At 54.0% G+C, this 15,273-nt stretch overlaps 5 protein-coding genes across 5 annotated transcripts; 2 read left to right on the forward strand and 3 right to left on the reverse strand.

Annotated features, from left to right (window-relative positions):
* Window positions 1-111: 111 nt before the first annotated feature.
* BDZ83DRAFT_599937 (uncharacterized protein) lies at window positions 112-1,686 on the reverse strand. Its single transcript, XM_060507014.1, has 2 exons — window positions 1,372-1,686; window positions 112-1,315 (listed from the first exon to the last, which is right to left on the reverse strand). The coding sequence occupies exon 2, from the start codon at window positions 1,211-1,213 to the stop codon at window positions 467-469; it is 747 nt and encodes a 248-aa protein (XP_060371158.1). The 5' UTR covers window positions 1,214-1,315; window positions 1,372-1,686; the 3' UTR covers window positions 112-466.
* Window positions 1,687-4,406: 2,720 nt separating this feature from the next.
* BDZ83DRAFT_297189 (uncharacterized protein) lies at window positions 4,407-5,482 on the forward strand. The gene is made up of 2 exons (XM_060502225.1): window positions 4,407-4,429; window positions 4,520-5,482. The coding sequence occupies exon 2, from the start codon at window positions 4,712-4,714 to the stop codon at window positions 5,270-5,272; it is 561 nt and encodes a 186-aa protein (XP_060371159.1). The 5' UTR covers window positions 4,407-4,429; window positions 4,520-4,711; the 3' UTR covers window positions 5,273-5,482.
* An 898-nt stretch (window positions 5,483-6,380) lies between these two features.
* BDZ83DRAFT_565675 (uncharacterized protein) lies at window positions 6,381-8,351 on the forward strand (the record flags this gene model as incomplete). Its single annotated transcript, XM_060503783.1, has 1 exon — window positions 6,381-8,351. The coding sequence occupies one exon, from the start codon at window positions 6,381-6,383 to the stop codon at window positions 8,349-8,351; it is 1,971 nt and encodes a 656-aa protein (XP_060371160.1).
* A 2,049-nt stretch (window positions 8,352-10,400) lies between these two features.
* On the reverse strand, window positions 10,401-10,977 carry BDZ83DRAFT_746953 (uncharacterized protein; the record flags this gene model as incomplete). Its single annotated transcript, XM_060513347.1, has 2 exons — window positions 10,401-10,796; window positions 10,864-10,977. 2 exons carry the CDS (start codon window positions 10,975-10,977, stop codon window positions 10,401-10,403), a joined length of 510 nt encoding a protein of 169 aa, XP_060371161.1.
* Window positions 10,978-14,079: 3,102 nt separating this feature from the next.
* Window positions 14,080-14,733, reverse strand: BDZ83DRAFT_746954 (uncharacterized protein; the record flags this gene model as incomplete). Its single annotated transcript, XM_060513348.1, has 2 exons — window positions 14,080-14,329; window positions 14,390-14,733. 2 exons carry the CDS (start codon window positions 14,731-14,733, stop codon window positions 14,080-14,082), a joined length of 594 nt encoding a protein of 197 aa, XP_060371162.1.
* Between the last annotated feature and the right edge of the window lie 540 nt (window positions 14,734-15,273).

Below are 15,273 nucleotides of genomic sequence, written 5' to 3' on the forward strand. Positions count from 1 at the left end.
AGTTGATAGAAAAAGCGAATGCATCAGAACAGGCGTCGGAAATATACCAAAACGCATCTACGCTGCACAGTCTTGCTAGGAGCTCATCACTTGTTTGTCATCACCAAATGGGTACAGTTTCGTTTAAGCACTGAAGGGGTTGCATTGCAGGTTCCAAGACACTTGCCGGGGCTGTCTTTTTGTTCTGTGTTTATCATGAATTCAGAACTTTTGATATCGACTTCGTCCCGCCCGATTGGGTATCAATTGGTAGCCACCCACTGTCCTATAACGCCTGTCTATGCAATGTGAATGATGGTTGCGCTTGCCATCGACATCTCGCAGCTCCGCTACTCGTGAGTCTCTGTTCCTGTTCCTGTCTCCATCTCACGGAACCCAAGCGCAAGCCCATGGCGGCCACGAATCCAACTCCTCTCCCATCCCCAAGCCCTCCAAGCTAGAGCACCGTCGAGCTCGCCTTGGAAGCTCATTGCGCCGCGTTCGTCTGCGTCGTAACGTCGTCTCGAGCCTTGAGTTCCGGCACGGGCGCCAACGAAAGGAATATGCTCAGCGACTTGGCCGCACGCTTCACCGGCTGCGGCAGCACAGCTCTCTCGAAGCGACTCTCCATGACCTCGAAATCGTCTTCGTCTCCGTCGTCGTCTTCCTCCGAGCCATTGCGCGTCCCGCTGCTGCCGCCGCCTAGCACAGTCTCTTCCACGACGTCGGGTTTTGGCGGCAGTTCGTACATGAGGCTGTACTGATACCACTTGCCGCGGCTCTCTTCCTCCTCCTTTCCGTCCACTCTGTTCTCCGCCGCAACGATGCGCTTCACAGTCTCCACAATCGAAATCATCTTGGCGACCTCGCCCGGCCGGGCGTAGACGAGCACGGCGCGCTTTCTCGGATCGCCATCGTTTTTGCGCAGGTGCTGCAGCAGCCAGGTCACGCGTTTCTGGATCTTGGTGGAGGAGATGGTAAAGGCGGGGAGGACGTCGTATTTCGATCTGAGGTCCGCGAGGAGGGCTTCGTGCGAGGGGGGCAGAGGGGTCGTCTGGCCATTGACATTTGCGCTCGAGCTTGCGCTTGCGCTTGCGTTTGTCGTCGTCGTTGTTGTTGCCTTCGTCGCTTTGCTCTTCTTTGAGACCATGGCGGCGGACGACTCGGCTGCTGCCGTCGAGGATTTTCGCTTCTTGTTGTCGCCCTTAGGCTGAGTTCCGGAGGGTTCAGCCATGGTCAGCCTTGGTGAGACCTCGAACCATAGCAGACGTGACTGCTCAATGATTCGAGGGTGTGATGCGCCACGCAGGGTTTGAGTCTGGGGTTGAGATTGGAGCTCCAAGACAGACGTTAGGATTTCTACCGGTAAAAAAGTGTGGTCTGAATCTCTACCTTATCGATAAGATCTCATCGGATTACAGATAAGGTACCTTGTGCTAAACGCTTGGACCAGTCTTCGGAGCCGAGAGCCGGCATAGAGCCGCGACATCCATCCAGGACCAAGAGCTTCCTCTGATTGGATGGCGTCTTTGATGCTCAATTATTCAAGTGCTTGCTCTAAGGCAGTGTGATGCATGATGATCACCATAGTGTACCCTACTGAGACCACTACGTGATGTGTGTGTCAGGCTCATGATGAGCATTCGAGAGTATCACGATGTTATCCTGAGCCTCGGAAGCAAGGCAAAGTGCTTTCGAGATAGGATGCCGTAATGGGGTGAATGAGCGTTCGACATCGAGGATGTTTAAAGCAGCGATGTTCCCTAGCGATGGTCGGACACGAGCTCTCGCACAATGCCGGACCTGGCCTAGCGTTCCGCGGAAGATGGAAGGGTCCACTGGACAGGGCGCCCATGCGCCGATGGTCTTTCTGTGGCTTCTCGACTTCACATGTTTGGCGTGGCCTGTGCAACTGGTCCGCCTCCTCTTCAAGGACGCCATTCTTTTGATTCGATGAATGGCAGTGCGCCGTGTTGCGCCCTGTTCTGGTTGCAGCTTCTCTTAGGCTCAAACAAAGCGAATATCAGAACGATCACGACATGTCCAGCAAGACTATCTTCAGTCAAGATGCCGGCGGACCGTCCAAAGCTTGCTTGGCATCTTGGATGGAAGGTCGAGCCAGAAAGGTCCGTAGGTTTACTGAATCATGAGCTTTGCGACATTTCGTCATCTAGCAGCTCCCAAAGTGGTCTGCGATAGTTCTCCCCAAGATTTTCCAAGCTTCCGAGGTGCAGCGTGGCAGCGTTCTGGCCGAGCTGCACGACCTGCAGAGGTCTTAACCCATTTTCGCCAGGGAGCACTCTTCGGAAACCCGGGATAAGGCCTGGAGAAGCGTCGTAGATGCCGTGAAAGGGCAGGGAGGCCCGGGGTTAAAGAGGGACTTATGCGGTTCTGACCTTGGCCGCTGAGTCGGGGCGACTCGGCATCGTTACCGTTGAGTATCGTCGCAAGATAGAGCTGCTTCATTGGCTTATTCCAGCTCCTCAGTCGCAATATTGCTGGTGAAATTCTGGAGATCCTGGCCTGACTGGTACCTCGCTAGCGATGCTCAGGTATCTGAAACCAGAACGGGCTAAAGGCGAGCTGGGCAGCACCGGGTGGCGTGGCGTATTTTGAGCGGCGATCCCATGTCTATCTGCATGTCGCACCCACCCATCCCTCCTCCATCCTCGTGTGAAGCTGGCCATCGTCAAGGCCACAGAGTACTCCGTAGCGCTCTAGAAGACGCATGGATGTGAGGCTTGAGAGGACGACGAGCAATAATTTGAAGGTGCTTCGATGGTGCATGAAGTTTTCGATGATGAGGCGGCAGAAAGAAGTCATCCAGGGAAGCGGAACACAAGAAGAGGCGATACACGGGCGCAAGGCGTTACCTTGCTTCTCAGGGTCCATTTCCTCATGTCATCCCACGTTATGTTGTTGCGGTCTCGCCCGCGGCCTCCCACAGCTTGGGGCCGCTTGATAAAAGTCTAGTCCGCATCCACGATGCCATTTGGAAAGGGGCGCAATGGAGTCGTCGTCGCCGCCACGGACGCTAGGCGCAGCTGCTTAGTAGGTAGGCCAGCCGGAATGGTGAAGCTACGATCCAGACGAATGAGATCCGAGACTGCCGCTAGGTACGTGGAGAAGAGAACGCGGCGGCGTGCTCGACAACGACGATGGTGAACTAATGAGATGCGTAGTTGAATGTTTGCATTCGTCAAGGTGTGAGGGGCCGAAGTTGACTCATTTGAACAGGCACGGGCGACGCCATACCTTAAGTTCCTCGTCCCCTCCGTCAACAAACAGTGCATAGAGTTAACAGCAAGCAGGCACAATCTAGCAGCTCTCGAAATCGTGCCCAATCCCGCGCCGTGGTTGAGGAACTTGTCGGCCAGAGAAAGGCATGTTGGTATAGGGAGGCATCCGACAAACAGTGGTTGGCGCAGTGGGAGGAGAGTAAGAAAGAGGCCCGAACCCGAAGTTCTGGTGGAGTGGGAACATTCCCACGCCTCCAGGTACTTTTAGCTCGCGCAGCGGTCGTCTCACGCCCCAAGGTACATGGCTGAGGCGTTTCTCGCACGGAACCAAAACAAGTCGGGACATACGCCATGAGCTTTCCCCGTCTTCTTCTCCTCACTCAGGAACCTTGGCCCGTGTACCTATCCGCAGTGCCGTGCCTAGGTGCTACTTAATCAATCTGCAGGCGGGCTGGATAAGACATATGTCGAAACCTTTACAAACAAAACACGATAATCAGTTGGATCGGCAACTTGTGAGAGAGACGTGCAATCTGAATCCTGGGCGCGATAGATAGCAACTGAGCGAGTGATGATAGACAGCCCTGAGACTGCGCTTCTCATACGAAGTTGCATCGGCATTGCCTTCACCCTCTTTATCTTCCCCCCATATGTTCTGCTCCATACCGCCTGTCAGACTCTTGATTATCGCGAAAAAGGGGGATCCCTTTAATGAACCTCCACAATAGCTGTGCTCTTACCTTGATTACCCGGTACAGTTGCAGTGTTGTTGAACGCGCCCACCTTGATCAATCCCGTTCTATTTTCGGGGCGGCGAAACACGCATTGCAGCGTCGCCAGAAAGAACCCGGCTACTGCCTACGAGTTATACGAGACAGAAGTTCGGAAGGGCCCCCGGTCCGTCTCATCGTCTCATCAGATTCCCATCCGCCATGCAGAATATGGAATCTGGCACCCAGCTTGCCAGGCTGAATTTTTCTGGATTCTGGAAAGAAGGGGGAAGACGAGGCCAAACACAGACACAGACGAAGACTGGACTTATGAGGAACTGACGTCCCATCTCTCAACTCTCAGGGACTCGGGAACAGCATTATCCTCTGAGCGCATCGTTCTCTGACCAGTCTGTCCTCGTTTTCTTTGACAGCTTTGTAGTTCAGTGCGCATGTCGCTGCCGCTGCCGCTGTCGCTGCCGTTGCTCCTGCCGCTGTCTTGTTGGTCGCCCGTTTTTATTGTCGTCTGCGTCAGGACTTGCATCTGGCACACACACACTCAGGAGTCAGGCTGACAGAGAGACGTGAGAGAGTACCACTTTGTTGGAGAGCAGAAGTGCAGGACTGACTCTTACTGCATCCCTTTCTGACGGCCGAACCGTCCGGGTGTCATTTAGGTTGTGTCGAAGATTGGGTCTTGCTCTCCTGAGTCCTACCACCAAAAGTAAGGTAAGTACACAACACCAGGTACTCCGTATAGAAAGTACCAAGTCTTGGGTGAGGATGGAACCTGGGAAAGGGCACCTCCGTTCCTTCCCTGCTCAGCGTCCCCGTCGTATTGCACAGCATCCCTGCATCTGCACACCTCCTTCCTTGAGTTTCCCTTCGCCTTCCATTCCATTTTTTTTTTTTGGTCCCTCCTTCCCTGGCAGCCGGTTGTCTGTACGGAGTACTTCGTACCTCCCGTCTCCAGGAGCCCCCACATTTGGGTCAGACCAGCCAGTCACCAAACTCACCAGACAAGCGCATTCCCTCGTTCCCTCCTTCTTTCTCCAAGATAACCCAATCAGCATCGCGTTTCGAAGCACAATCCTCATCCACACCACCCACACTACTCGTACCTCACACACCCATCCCTCCTTCCTTTCACACACCCCCATATCATGCCTCCCCTTGCATTCAATACACAAATTGCCTTTTCCTAGTCAGTCGGGTCCCTCGCATCATCGCCAAGTTCCAACACCAACAAAGCACAAGCGCAAAGCGCCAAAACATCCACCTCAGCTTTCTGTGCATCCACCTCGCCCCGTCCACCTCTCTCTTGTTGTTGCTATTGTCTGCTGAGATACTGGCATACTGCTACATGCTTGCTTGCGCCGCCGCCTACGGATACCTTTACCGCACCACCGCTGCGCCATCGACAATCAGCGAACAAGAAACAGAACCACCCGCAAAGGAACACTTCCAATTCGCTCAACTCACGGCCCATCTCCTTTTTACACTATCTACCGACACCATTTCGCTGGCTGGCTGCTTTTGCTACCTTACTTACCGTACGGATACCTTACTCTCTGTCTCCCTCTCTCTCTGGCCCCTAGGATCCAAGGCCCACCCGCACTCGCAATCACCACCCCAGAGGCCAATTTCCCACCAAGCTCACGCACGTCGCCCGCCTGAGAGGTCTGAAGCTGCCTCCTTCCCCGACCTCTGACAGTTATTCTCGCTCTTTCCGCTGTCATCCCCATCTCCAACATTTCAACCTCCTCACAAACAACCTCTTCTCCCCCCAAAACCACTCCAAAACCACTCGTCCACACGACATAGAGAACCATCGTAGGCGTCGCTTCTTTTATTTTGCTCGCCCAACTCTCTTCGCGCATTCATTTTCGCACCATTTTCTTGCGCGATATCGAGGCTTTCGTTAGTTCTCGATTCTTCTGCGTCGCTGTCTTCGCTGCGCGACCGTCGCAATCCTATCCCTTTGTCGCCGACTCGTCTGCTTCGGTCTCCGGCTCTCTCTCTTGCCTCTGGCCTTCCTGCCCGGACGCCCGACCACATCATCACGCACCAGTCGCCCCCCTGCCACCCCTTTTTGGGCCCCATCATCCAAGGCCAACCAACGCACCGCACACCCGTCGCCTCGTCTTCACCCACGCCCAGAGCAGCCACACGCTTATACCCGACTCGTCTGTCTGGGGAATCCACTGTTTACGTCAGCCCCCGTCGCCAGCTCGCAAGCCCATTGCACGCACCTCAGCTTTTCGGCTCCTCTGCCTGCATCAGCACCACGTCGCACGCTGCAGGTGCCTGGTCCGTCCGCCACTGCCACTGCCACATTGCACCTTCGTCAGGCTGTTGCCTTGCGCCTCATCTCACGTTCGCATAAAGTCGTCAGGCCGCCCTCAACGCGACCTCACCCCATCGCCTTCACTGCTCTCAGAGAACCGCGCTTATGTTCCGATCACTCTGGAGCAGCGAGCGGGGAAGCGAAACGACGATCAGCCACATTCAACCCATGCAGCCATTCGCGCAAAAGCATCAGTTCATTCTGCCGCAGCCTGCGCAAACGGCATCACTGGCGGGCCCGTCGTGTCCTCAAAAGAGGCGTCTGTCAAGCGTTGACGACTCACCTTCACCAGATGCACTCATCGCCACTGAGCAGCCCTTGAAGCGGGCCAAGCTGGAGAGCACCAACCTTACCGTCTCTGACATCCCTTCCAGTGTCGTCTCTGACGTACCAGCATCCGCGTCTTTGCCTGTGCCTGTGCCTGCCGCTGTTCCAGCAGTGACTAACGACATGGAGGACGCGCGCGACTCTATCCAGTACCAATTTGGTCTTGAGATCTTGCTCAAGCACAATGAGCTGAGGCTAATCAACCAAGAACTGGCAAAATGCCAGGTTGCTCTCGAGCAACTCCGTCGCTGCCATCTCATTCCGTATCCTACTGCCTGTCCCACTCCTGCGCAGATGTTGGATATCAGCAACGGAAAAGGCCCAGCTCTGCAAAACCGTCCGGGAGAGCCTGTCCCCCAATGGGCTGCGCCTTTTGGAGTTGTCGATGGACCTTACGCTCGACACTACGCCAAGTGGCTCATCCCCGATCCCAAGTTTGATGGCGTGCAACCTGAGTGGTACCCAGTGCTTGAGACTGCCCGTAGCAGAAGCTCAGTTGAGGGACGAACGACAAGGAACAGCATGTCTGATCTCACCAGCGCAAACAAGAACCGCTCGACTCGGGGTATTGGTAGCCAGAAGCTGCAGTCTCTCTCCAGCGGCTACCCTCAGCCCAAGGAGAAGGCCGGACCTTGTGTTCTCAAGCGCTCCGACGGCCAGACTGTGAAGCTCGTCTGCTTGGATTGCAATCGGGAGAACTTCAGCAGCACTCAGGGCTTCATCAACCACTGCCGCATCGCCCATAGGCGAGACTTCAAGAGCCACGAAGAGGCGGCCGTTCATTGCGGTCACCCCATCGAGGTTAATGAAGGCGGCAGTCTTGTTGGAGAGGAAAAGGCTCCGCCTCCCCCATCAACCGCCATCGCGTCTGGTCTCGTCCATCCTTTTGCCCAGACCGACATGTCCACCCAACAGGCGTACGTTGCTTTGCGTTCTAGGATCGCAGATTCCCTCAAGTTGTATCGTGATGGCAAGCTGCCTGGCGTTACAAGCATCCCTCAAGGTACCTCAAAGGCAGAGCCTGCGAGGTCCGCTGCGCCAAAGGCTGGAAACTTCGTCGCCTCGGCTGACACCCCTTTCCTTTCGCGACTCATGCAGAGCAGAAACTTCACCGGCAACCTCAGTGACATTGTCAGTGACGCCAAGGAGAAGATGTCGCTGGAAGACCTCACATCGCCGGGAGAGGAATCGGAAGATACCGAGACTGGTCTCGGCAGCCCGAAGAGCAATGCTGGATCAGCTGCTCGTATGCCTGCAATGCGCATGCCTGCGAGAGCACCAATGTCACCCGTCACTCTGACTTCATCGACAAGACCAACGAGCAGCAAGGGAAGGTCGCCTCCCACAGGCTTTGCTTCGCCGCCCATGAGCAGTCCCGAGAAGGACGACGGACCCACCAGGGTAGTAATACACTCTGGTGAGGATGTCGACATGGAGGATGTTGACCTCAGCCCCAGCACAATGGTTAGCAACAACGCACCTTCACTTGTCAGCGACGATGGCGAGTATGATGACTCCGACGACGGGTCGTCTGAATCAGGTGTCAGCGACCGCATGGATGCCGAGTCGGTGTCTGACGTTGCTGAGATCACACTTGATGAGGATCACGATGGACGCCCGCTTGGTCATCACAGGGAGTCCAGCGGAGTCGGCTCCGGCACTGCGATGCGTCTCAAGAAGGATGAGAACAAGCACGTCACTTTCGTTAGCCCTGTCCACGACAGCGCGAAGCGAGCCCGAAAAGTTTAGGGCGTTTTCGGCACTCTTTCGAGTCTGATAAATGCTCTCCTGTTTCTTTGCAACAAGATCTCTTCCCGAGGCAACACCTAACTTGCCGCCAACCCCTCCTTTCACTGCTTTCTTCGGCGACCAAGACCTTTTTTGCGCATACATACTCCCTTTTAGTCGACGAAAGTTCTTTCCCCTCTTATTATTATCCTCTTTATTCATACGACTCTGCGCAACCAGGGGTCAAATAGGACAGGCAAAAAAAAAGCAGGCTGCGGTGGCGTGTGTGGCCGGAGATGATAACGTCACTTGTTAGAGATATGAACCGGGCGTCACGGTTGTTGGGAAGCGTCTGCCTTTTGCGTACTGTTTATTTCTTGCTTTATTTGCTTGTAGACTTTATACTGTTACAACTTCACTGCCTTGGACCAAAGTCCTCCTGGAGGTAGGGGACCGAGGCCCGCGACGACACTTGTGAAAGAGGGAGATGGTCTCCCGAAGGAGGGACACACACGCTTATGAGCCAGCTGTAGGATTCGAGGACACTCGTGTTGTATCATAGCGGTTGGAGAAGAAGGCTTGATGAAAACAATGACGATAACGAGCTCACATTGAGCAACCAATTTTGAACTGTTTACATGAACTGCACGTGACTTTCGGTGATGTTGATAGTCGTCGTGAGAAACTACATTCTTGGCGCCGAGATTCACACTTCGCAGACATTCATTGAAGGAGGGGTTCAGTCAGGCAACTTGATAAAGATCATCGGCGAAATGGGGTACGCTCCACCGACTTCAAACGGGTCGAAACTCGCGCACATCGCGCCGAGAAAGGGAGATCATACGTGGCAGATAAGGTGGTCCGGAGAATCGCCGTGAGAGTTCGGGTGGTCTAATGTGACATCTCTAGCTAGGTTGGAGGTTCGAGATTGAACGCTGCAATTTAATCTATTTAAAAAAAAATTGGCCTTACCCGAGATGTTGTTCATGAACCAAACAAAGCCTTGGTCGTTTCTATATATCTGTGCAACCGTCCTCGATCCCTAGCAGAGAGGTGTACCCCGCGTGCGTATTCGGTCGGTGTCACACGGGGTTACACGGGGTCTGGGCAGTCGGTATTGGGGAAGTCGGGGGACTGACGAGTATGAGACACTCGAGGCATTTGAGCAGGTACGTTCCTTACTTTGGAAGCAATAACAACCAAAAGGCATGCGTTGCGGATACATATGCGCAAGAGCTGGGGAATGCATGTAGGGTAAGTAAGTGTCGTTGGCCCGGCCGCTAAGGCAAGGTAGGTTCAGAAATGTTTCAAACAAAACATGGAAATTTGGAAGGGCGTAGGGATTGCATTGCATCGTCGCTGAGTCACACCCCCCCCCCCCCGGTTTCTGTGAGATTTTGTTTCGTTTCTGCTCTTGTTGTTGTATTGGAGGATGCAACGTGTTTATGTTGACCTGGAGAACTGGGAGTCTCTCAAAGACATTTAACAAATGGTATCTGTAGATTTCAGTCTTATGTCGCAGGGTTTCTTTATTCTTTTTCTCCGTGTAATGTTGTGCGACGTAAGCTGCTGCATAGTCAACAACAAATCGGAATGTCAGATGCTAATTTGGTTCGTATTGAATTTCGACTAGGCAACAGCAGAAAGTTAGACACACATACTGAACCGGGTCACGAATTTCATCAACGGAACTCTTCATAGCACATGCTGTCTCTCTTTCTTTCTTGTCGAACCTGTTTCTCTCTCTCGTCCATGAAAAGCGAACTTCATGAAGGGCTGATTGGAATTAGGTAATTACAAAGATTAGGCATATACAAAAGGTGGTCTTGTTTTTCTTTCGCCGTTTCCCCGTTTCCTTGGCCCCGAAATCTCGCTTGGGTGTGCCACATATGCTCCGTTAAATCAGGTCCAATCCTGTCCTGTAGTCTTTGACTAAAAAACATTGCCGAAAATCTCTTGAGCACCGTAAACATAATCGCTTTAAATGACATGATGTTTTGGTATCTTGGTTCCCTCCCCCTTGGGAGGAGAAGATTATGTGCGTTATCTTGCAAAAGATATTTCGTTCGTTTAAAGGACGGCGGCAACGACACCAGCGACGGCGAGGAGGACGCCGCCAGTGTTGCGGGCGAGCTGGCCGACACCAATGTTGGCGGAGCTGGAGCTGGAGCTGGCCGAAGCGGTGGCCGAGGCGGAGCTGCCAGAGGCGCCGGTGCCGGTGGCGGCGGCGGTCGCGGAGGCCGAGTTGGAGGCGACGGCGGCGGAGGCGGAACCGGTGGCCGAGACGACGGACTGGGTCTTGCGCATGGCGGCGGAGCCGTAGAGAGAGGCCTGCTGGCAGTAGATTGTCACCTGGCCCTGAGCGGGCGCGGCGCGGGAGTCCTTGGGGCAGTTGTTGTAGCAGGTGGCGACGGCCTGGTAGGCGGCGCAGAGGCAGTCGTAGTCGGTGGCGTTGCAGTCCTTGACCTAGAGAGAACATAAATGTTAGTTGTCGGTTGTTGAGGCTGGTAGAGTCTATGAAGGTTTTATTCACCTTTGCGTTCTCGCTGGTCAGGCAGGCCTCGACGATGGGAGCGGCATCGCAGTCATCATCGGCGGCGGCAACAACGGTAGCGAGGGCCAGAGCGAGAGGGTAGAAGAACTTCATTTTGGAATGTGTGGGAAGTTTTTGACGGTGAAGTCGATTATTACGGGGTTGTATTGGTAGTTATCGAGAACGACGGTTGTATGGTGGTTCCAACGAATGTAAAGAGTCTCAAAGACTGTAGCGAGTGACTGGACGAACCGAGGGGAATTAGGTTTGTCGAAGACGAAATAAGCTGTTTTTGACGAACAGTGGGTTGGCGGAGGCTTATTACGGAAGGGGAGGAGGAGGGAAAGGAAAAGAGAAGAGAGAGCGAAGGGCTGGCAGATGGAGTATATTAAGCAAATTAGGGAACGGCAGCAATTTCATCACAAAACGTTGTATCCGGACTTTTATGATCCTCTTGGGGTGGGAAGCACCCGCTGGCTGGGGGTGGGAAAGTGAACTAGCATCAGGATCGAGGAGAAGCAACTCCACGCACCCCCTCGACTAGGCCGAGGAGGGCAAAAGCAGTGGCGCGCGACGCTAGCGAATTCGAATATGTGATAGGCCCGTCAGGTATTTTCTCTTCTGCTCCAGGCAGAGGAGCCAACAAAGTGGAGGGACAGGATGGAAGGGGGGAGCGGGCCCCCATCAAGCCGCATCTCCAGGGGTTTGGTGGTTCGGGGATTCTTGCTTGACTGATGGAGATTGATGAGGCTACTTTGCTAGGGCCCCCGTATTCCCTCTGAGTACCCGGTATGCGTGTGACGGTGAGGTAGCAGCGGCAGTGGGAAAGTAGAGAGGGGGAGGAGAAAAGGAAACAATATCCGCCCTCTGCAGTAACGCCAGCAGCGAAAAGGGGAGGGGATATTGGGGACCGACACTGGGAATGTGGTGATGGCGTCAAGCCCTGGCCTACAGAGAGAGACAGAGAGGACCAGGAGGAGGAGACTTTTCACCTTGAGAGAAAGGTCCCTGTGACCCTGGTGTCCCTGCCAGTCCCCGCCTAAATCTTCCCACTTTCGGCTGTAGAAGCTACCCAACCCCAATCCCCGTCTAATTGCTAGCATCAAGCAAGGACGGAAGGGAAGGGGGCAACCGTTTGTACGAATTATGGTGCGGGAAATGCTGTGCAGCGCACGCGCGCCTTGTGTGTTTCTCCAGCCTTCTAGCTTGAGGCCGTGGGCGTTTCTAGAGGATGGGGATTTCCTTTGACAATTTGGAGGAATGCTTCGGAATTGTTGGCGAAGAAACGACCGGACCATCAGGGCTGAAGAGGCTGGAACTATCCGTACCCGGCTGCGGCTGGCCCGTCTCCTTCGCTGATAACCCCTTTTCTTTCTCTTTGCGCAGTATTCGTGGAGACCAGTCTCACTTGAGGGCCCGATTCTACGAAGTAGTTGCCGTGCAGCGTGCCGTGCTCCCTCTGTGGCGGATCAGGATCCAGAACATATTGCCTGCCCGTGTCTGGTTCGGCAGCTATGCTTCTTTCCAATATATTGTGCAGCGGTGCCGAGAAAGAAGGTGGTACGATCGGTTGAAGGAAAAACGGGAGCAAGTCAAACGGAGCGAGGTTCGAACGACGGCGGCGCGATCATGGGGCCCGGACGTCGAGATGAAGTCTAATCTTGTTTGTGAACAAGGGGGGTTGTCGATTTGAAGGATTGTTGATTGGATAATGCTCCCTCTTTCTGGGGCCATTGTTTTTCTTACCCCCTTGGCCCGTTCTGCCGCAAGGAAGCAAGGGTAGGGCGTGCGAACCTCGAAGGATGTGTTGCACCACAAACGCAAGTGCCGTTTTCTGGTGGTATTCGTATGCGTAGTTGCGTGTTGGAAAAAGTCATGATCCGTATCCGTAGATCTCATGTGGCAATGAACTCCATTCAACTTTTCAAGACAGAGAAAAAGGCCTTGGGAAGTGCGGCTGATTATAGCCAGTCTGGAAGCATCTGATCTAAACACCAACGGCGCAGCTGTCGTCTGTTGTTTTTCCTGCAAAGGCTTTGACCTCTTTTTGTTGCATATGTGGCGGCTACCCGTTGACCGGTATTTTGGCTTGCCAATCGAGATTTTGATATGCTTATTTCCCAATATCAAGGCACAACAAGCGTGGCTCTTTGACTGGCCGCACCTTTGTTTTTGGCTCAAGTGTTACTGGGTCCCGTCCCTTGTTGCCGCGTCCGTGTTGTGCTTTTGTGTTGCATTTCTCGTCGCTGGTCCAAACGCCGTAACTGTCTTTTGGGCGTCAGGACACATGACTGTAAGCAGCTTATCAGTCTATGCCACTTTATGCTGTACCATATCAATGTTCTGTTATCGAGGCTCAACGGGGGCGAATAAAGCCACTTTTCCTGCGATCTCGCCCTTTCCAACGTTCGTATCCAACGTCTTTCGCCCACCGGCGCTATATTGGCGCGCTTGCCTGATGCTATTCTCGTTCTTGTGTTCGGGGTATCCGCTGAGGCACCTCGATCATGGAGCGTGGCGGGATGTTGAGGAGGCGAATATTGTAAAGTTGTCTCACACAGCCCAATGGCTGCCTCCTCGCTGGCGGCTGCATAGTATCTGCAGTAAGAGCAGCAATACGAGATGCAGTAACAGCCGGGGCGGCTGGTGTTGCATCGCGGAGGTTCTCTGCCGGCCAACGTACCACATCCCCACCGCATCTGCCCCCGAAAGTCCGGCCGACACCATCATGCACGCAGCCCAACGGTCCAACCTCGATCCATAGATCGAAACGTTGATCTGAAGCACGAGCCGATCAGAATTATTGATTAGTCCGCGGTTGGTCAAGCAACAACTGGCGGCAGCAACCCCGGACCCGTCAAACAAGCTCTTTTCTACCTCTAGCAAAAGCCATCGGCGGCTTCGTCGCCCAGTGATTGCACATGCTTCAGATCAAGGCGTTTGAAGTATATAGATCAGCAGTGTGTTTTGCATACTCCTCCATAACTTTGGGGTTGCAGTAGCGTCATCTTGACAAAGGAATTTCTTGTTTGGTCAGACAAAGCTGGCCCATTCAGAGAAACAGTAACGCCTTCAGCCTAAGGTACTTGCAAAATGCGCTTCTCATGTGCCAGATCGTTCATTATCATTAGTCTGTTCCCCAAGGGTATCGATCATCACATGAAAGCGCTGCCACCAATGCCGTAATGCCAAAATACCAGAAACATGTCCTCCAGATCATCGTCGTGCCAGCTGCCTCTTCATCTCTCCATTCTCCCGCCTCAGAATCGCCAACTGCTCCTCGAGTCCCTCCATCCTCTCCGCGGCGCCCATGCTCATCTCCTCGACCACTTTGACAAATCTGAAGAGACGGAACACAATGACGAGAGAAGCAATCTCTTCCACGATTCCGTGCGAGAGCACGTCGATAACAAAGCTTGCCACGATGACTATACCATCGAGCAGATGAAACCACTCTGCAAAATACCTATTACGGTCTGAGTTAGTCACGGCTTGAGTACTACGTGCTCTTGGAAGTTCATCTCACCTCCATCCAAATGCAATAACACACAATACGAGTTCGATCAAGAACAGAGAGCTAAACACGAGGCCCGCAATGGTGAGACCTTCGCGCGTATTCTTGACCCACGGCTCGTCTTCCCGCTTCATATCGCAGGCGACGAGCTCGACAAAGATGTTGGCCATGAGTGCGGCGACATCCAGTGATACGAGAGCCAGCACGGCATAGTGTTTCTTCCGAGACGCGAGCACATCTTGGAGGCTCGTCCGTGACTGGCTCAGCTGTCGCCTGATCGGCGCCGGACGTCTGTTCTCGCGGAACCCGGAGAAGGACCACAGCAGAGGCCGGATCGATTCATCGTCGGACGCCATGGTTTTTGCTTAGAAAAAGAGTCACAACCATTCAGGACTCGACAGGAAAGCAAGGGTTTTTGGCTGGCCGTGGTAATACGAAGTGTAGTGCGCAGGGCGCTCACACAACGATCGCGATGTCGCAGCCTATCCGGGCGAGCAGATCCTTCCCCTCGCGCGGTGAAGCGGGATGGAGCGCGGGCAGGGAAAAGATAATAGAAACACAAAAACAAAATCCGGGGCCAAGGAGGATAGCCGGCAACCCGGCGATGCGGTGCTGACGCAGTGCACCTTCAGCGACGTCACACGTGGGCATTCGACGACATGCGCACGAGGCGCGGGTGCCGCAATCCTGTACTTGGGGTTGCTGACTAAGACGCTACGCCAACTCATTTGGTGTGGGACGACGACCCCCAAGAGCGTTTCAATACTGGGCTGGAGTGAGAGGTAACACATTCACCACCGAGCTGAAGGTATGGACGGAAATCTTGGTGCTTCCGCAATGATTCGGGACTCGGAGCCGCGTGGATCACGGACGGACGAGCAATTCGGAGACTGGGG

Source organism: Colletotrichum acutatum (genome assembly GCF_030867785.1).
Source record: "Colletotrichum acutatum strain CBS 112980 chromosome Unknown BDZ83scaffold_4, whole genome shotgun sequence".
Classification (NCBI taxonomy): domain Eukaryota; kingdom Fungi; phylum Ascomycota; class Sordariomycetes; order Glomerellales; family Glomerellaceae; genus Colletotrichum; species Colletotrichum acutatum.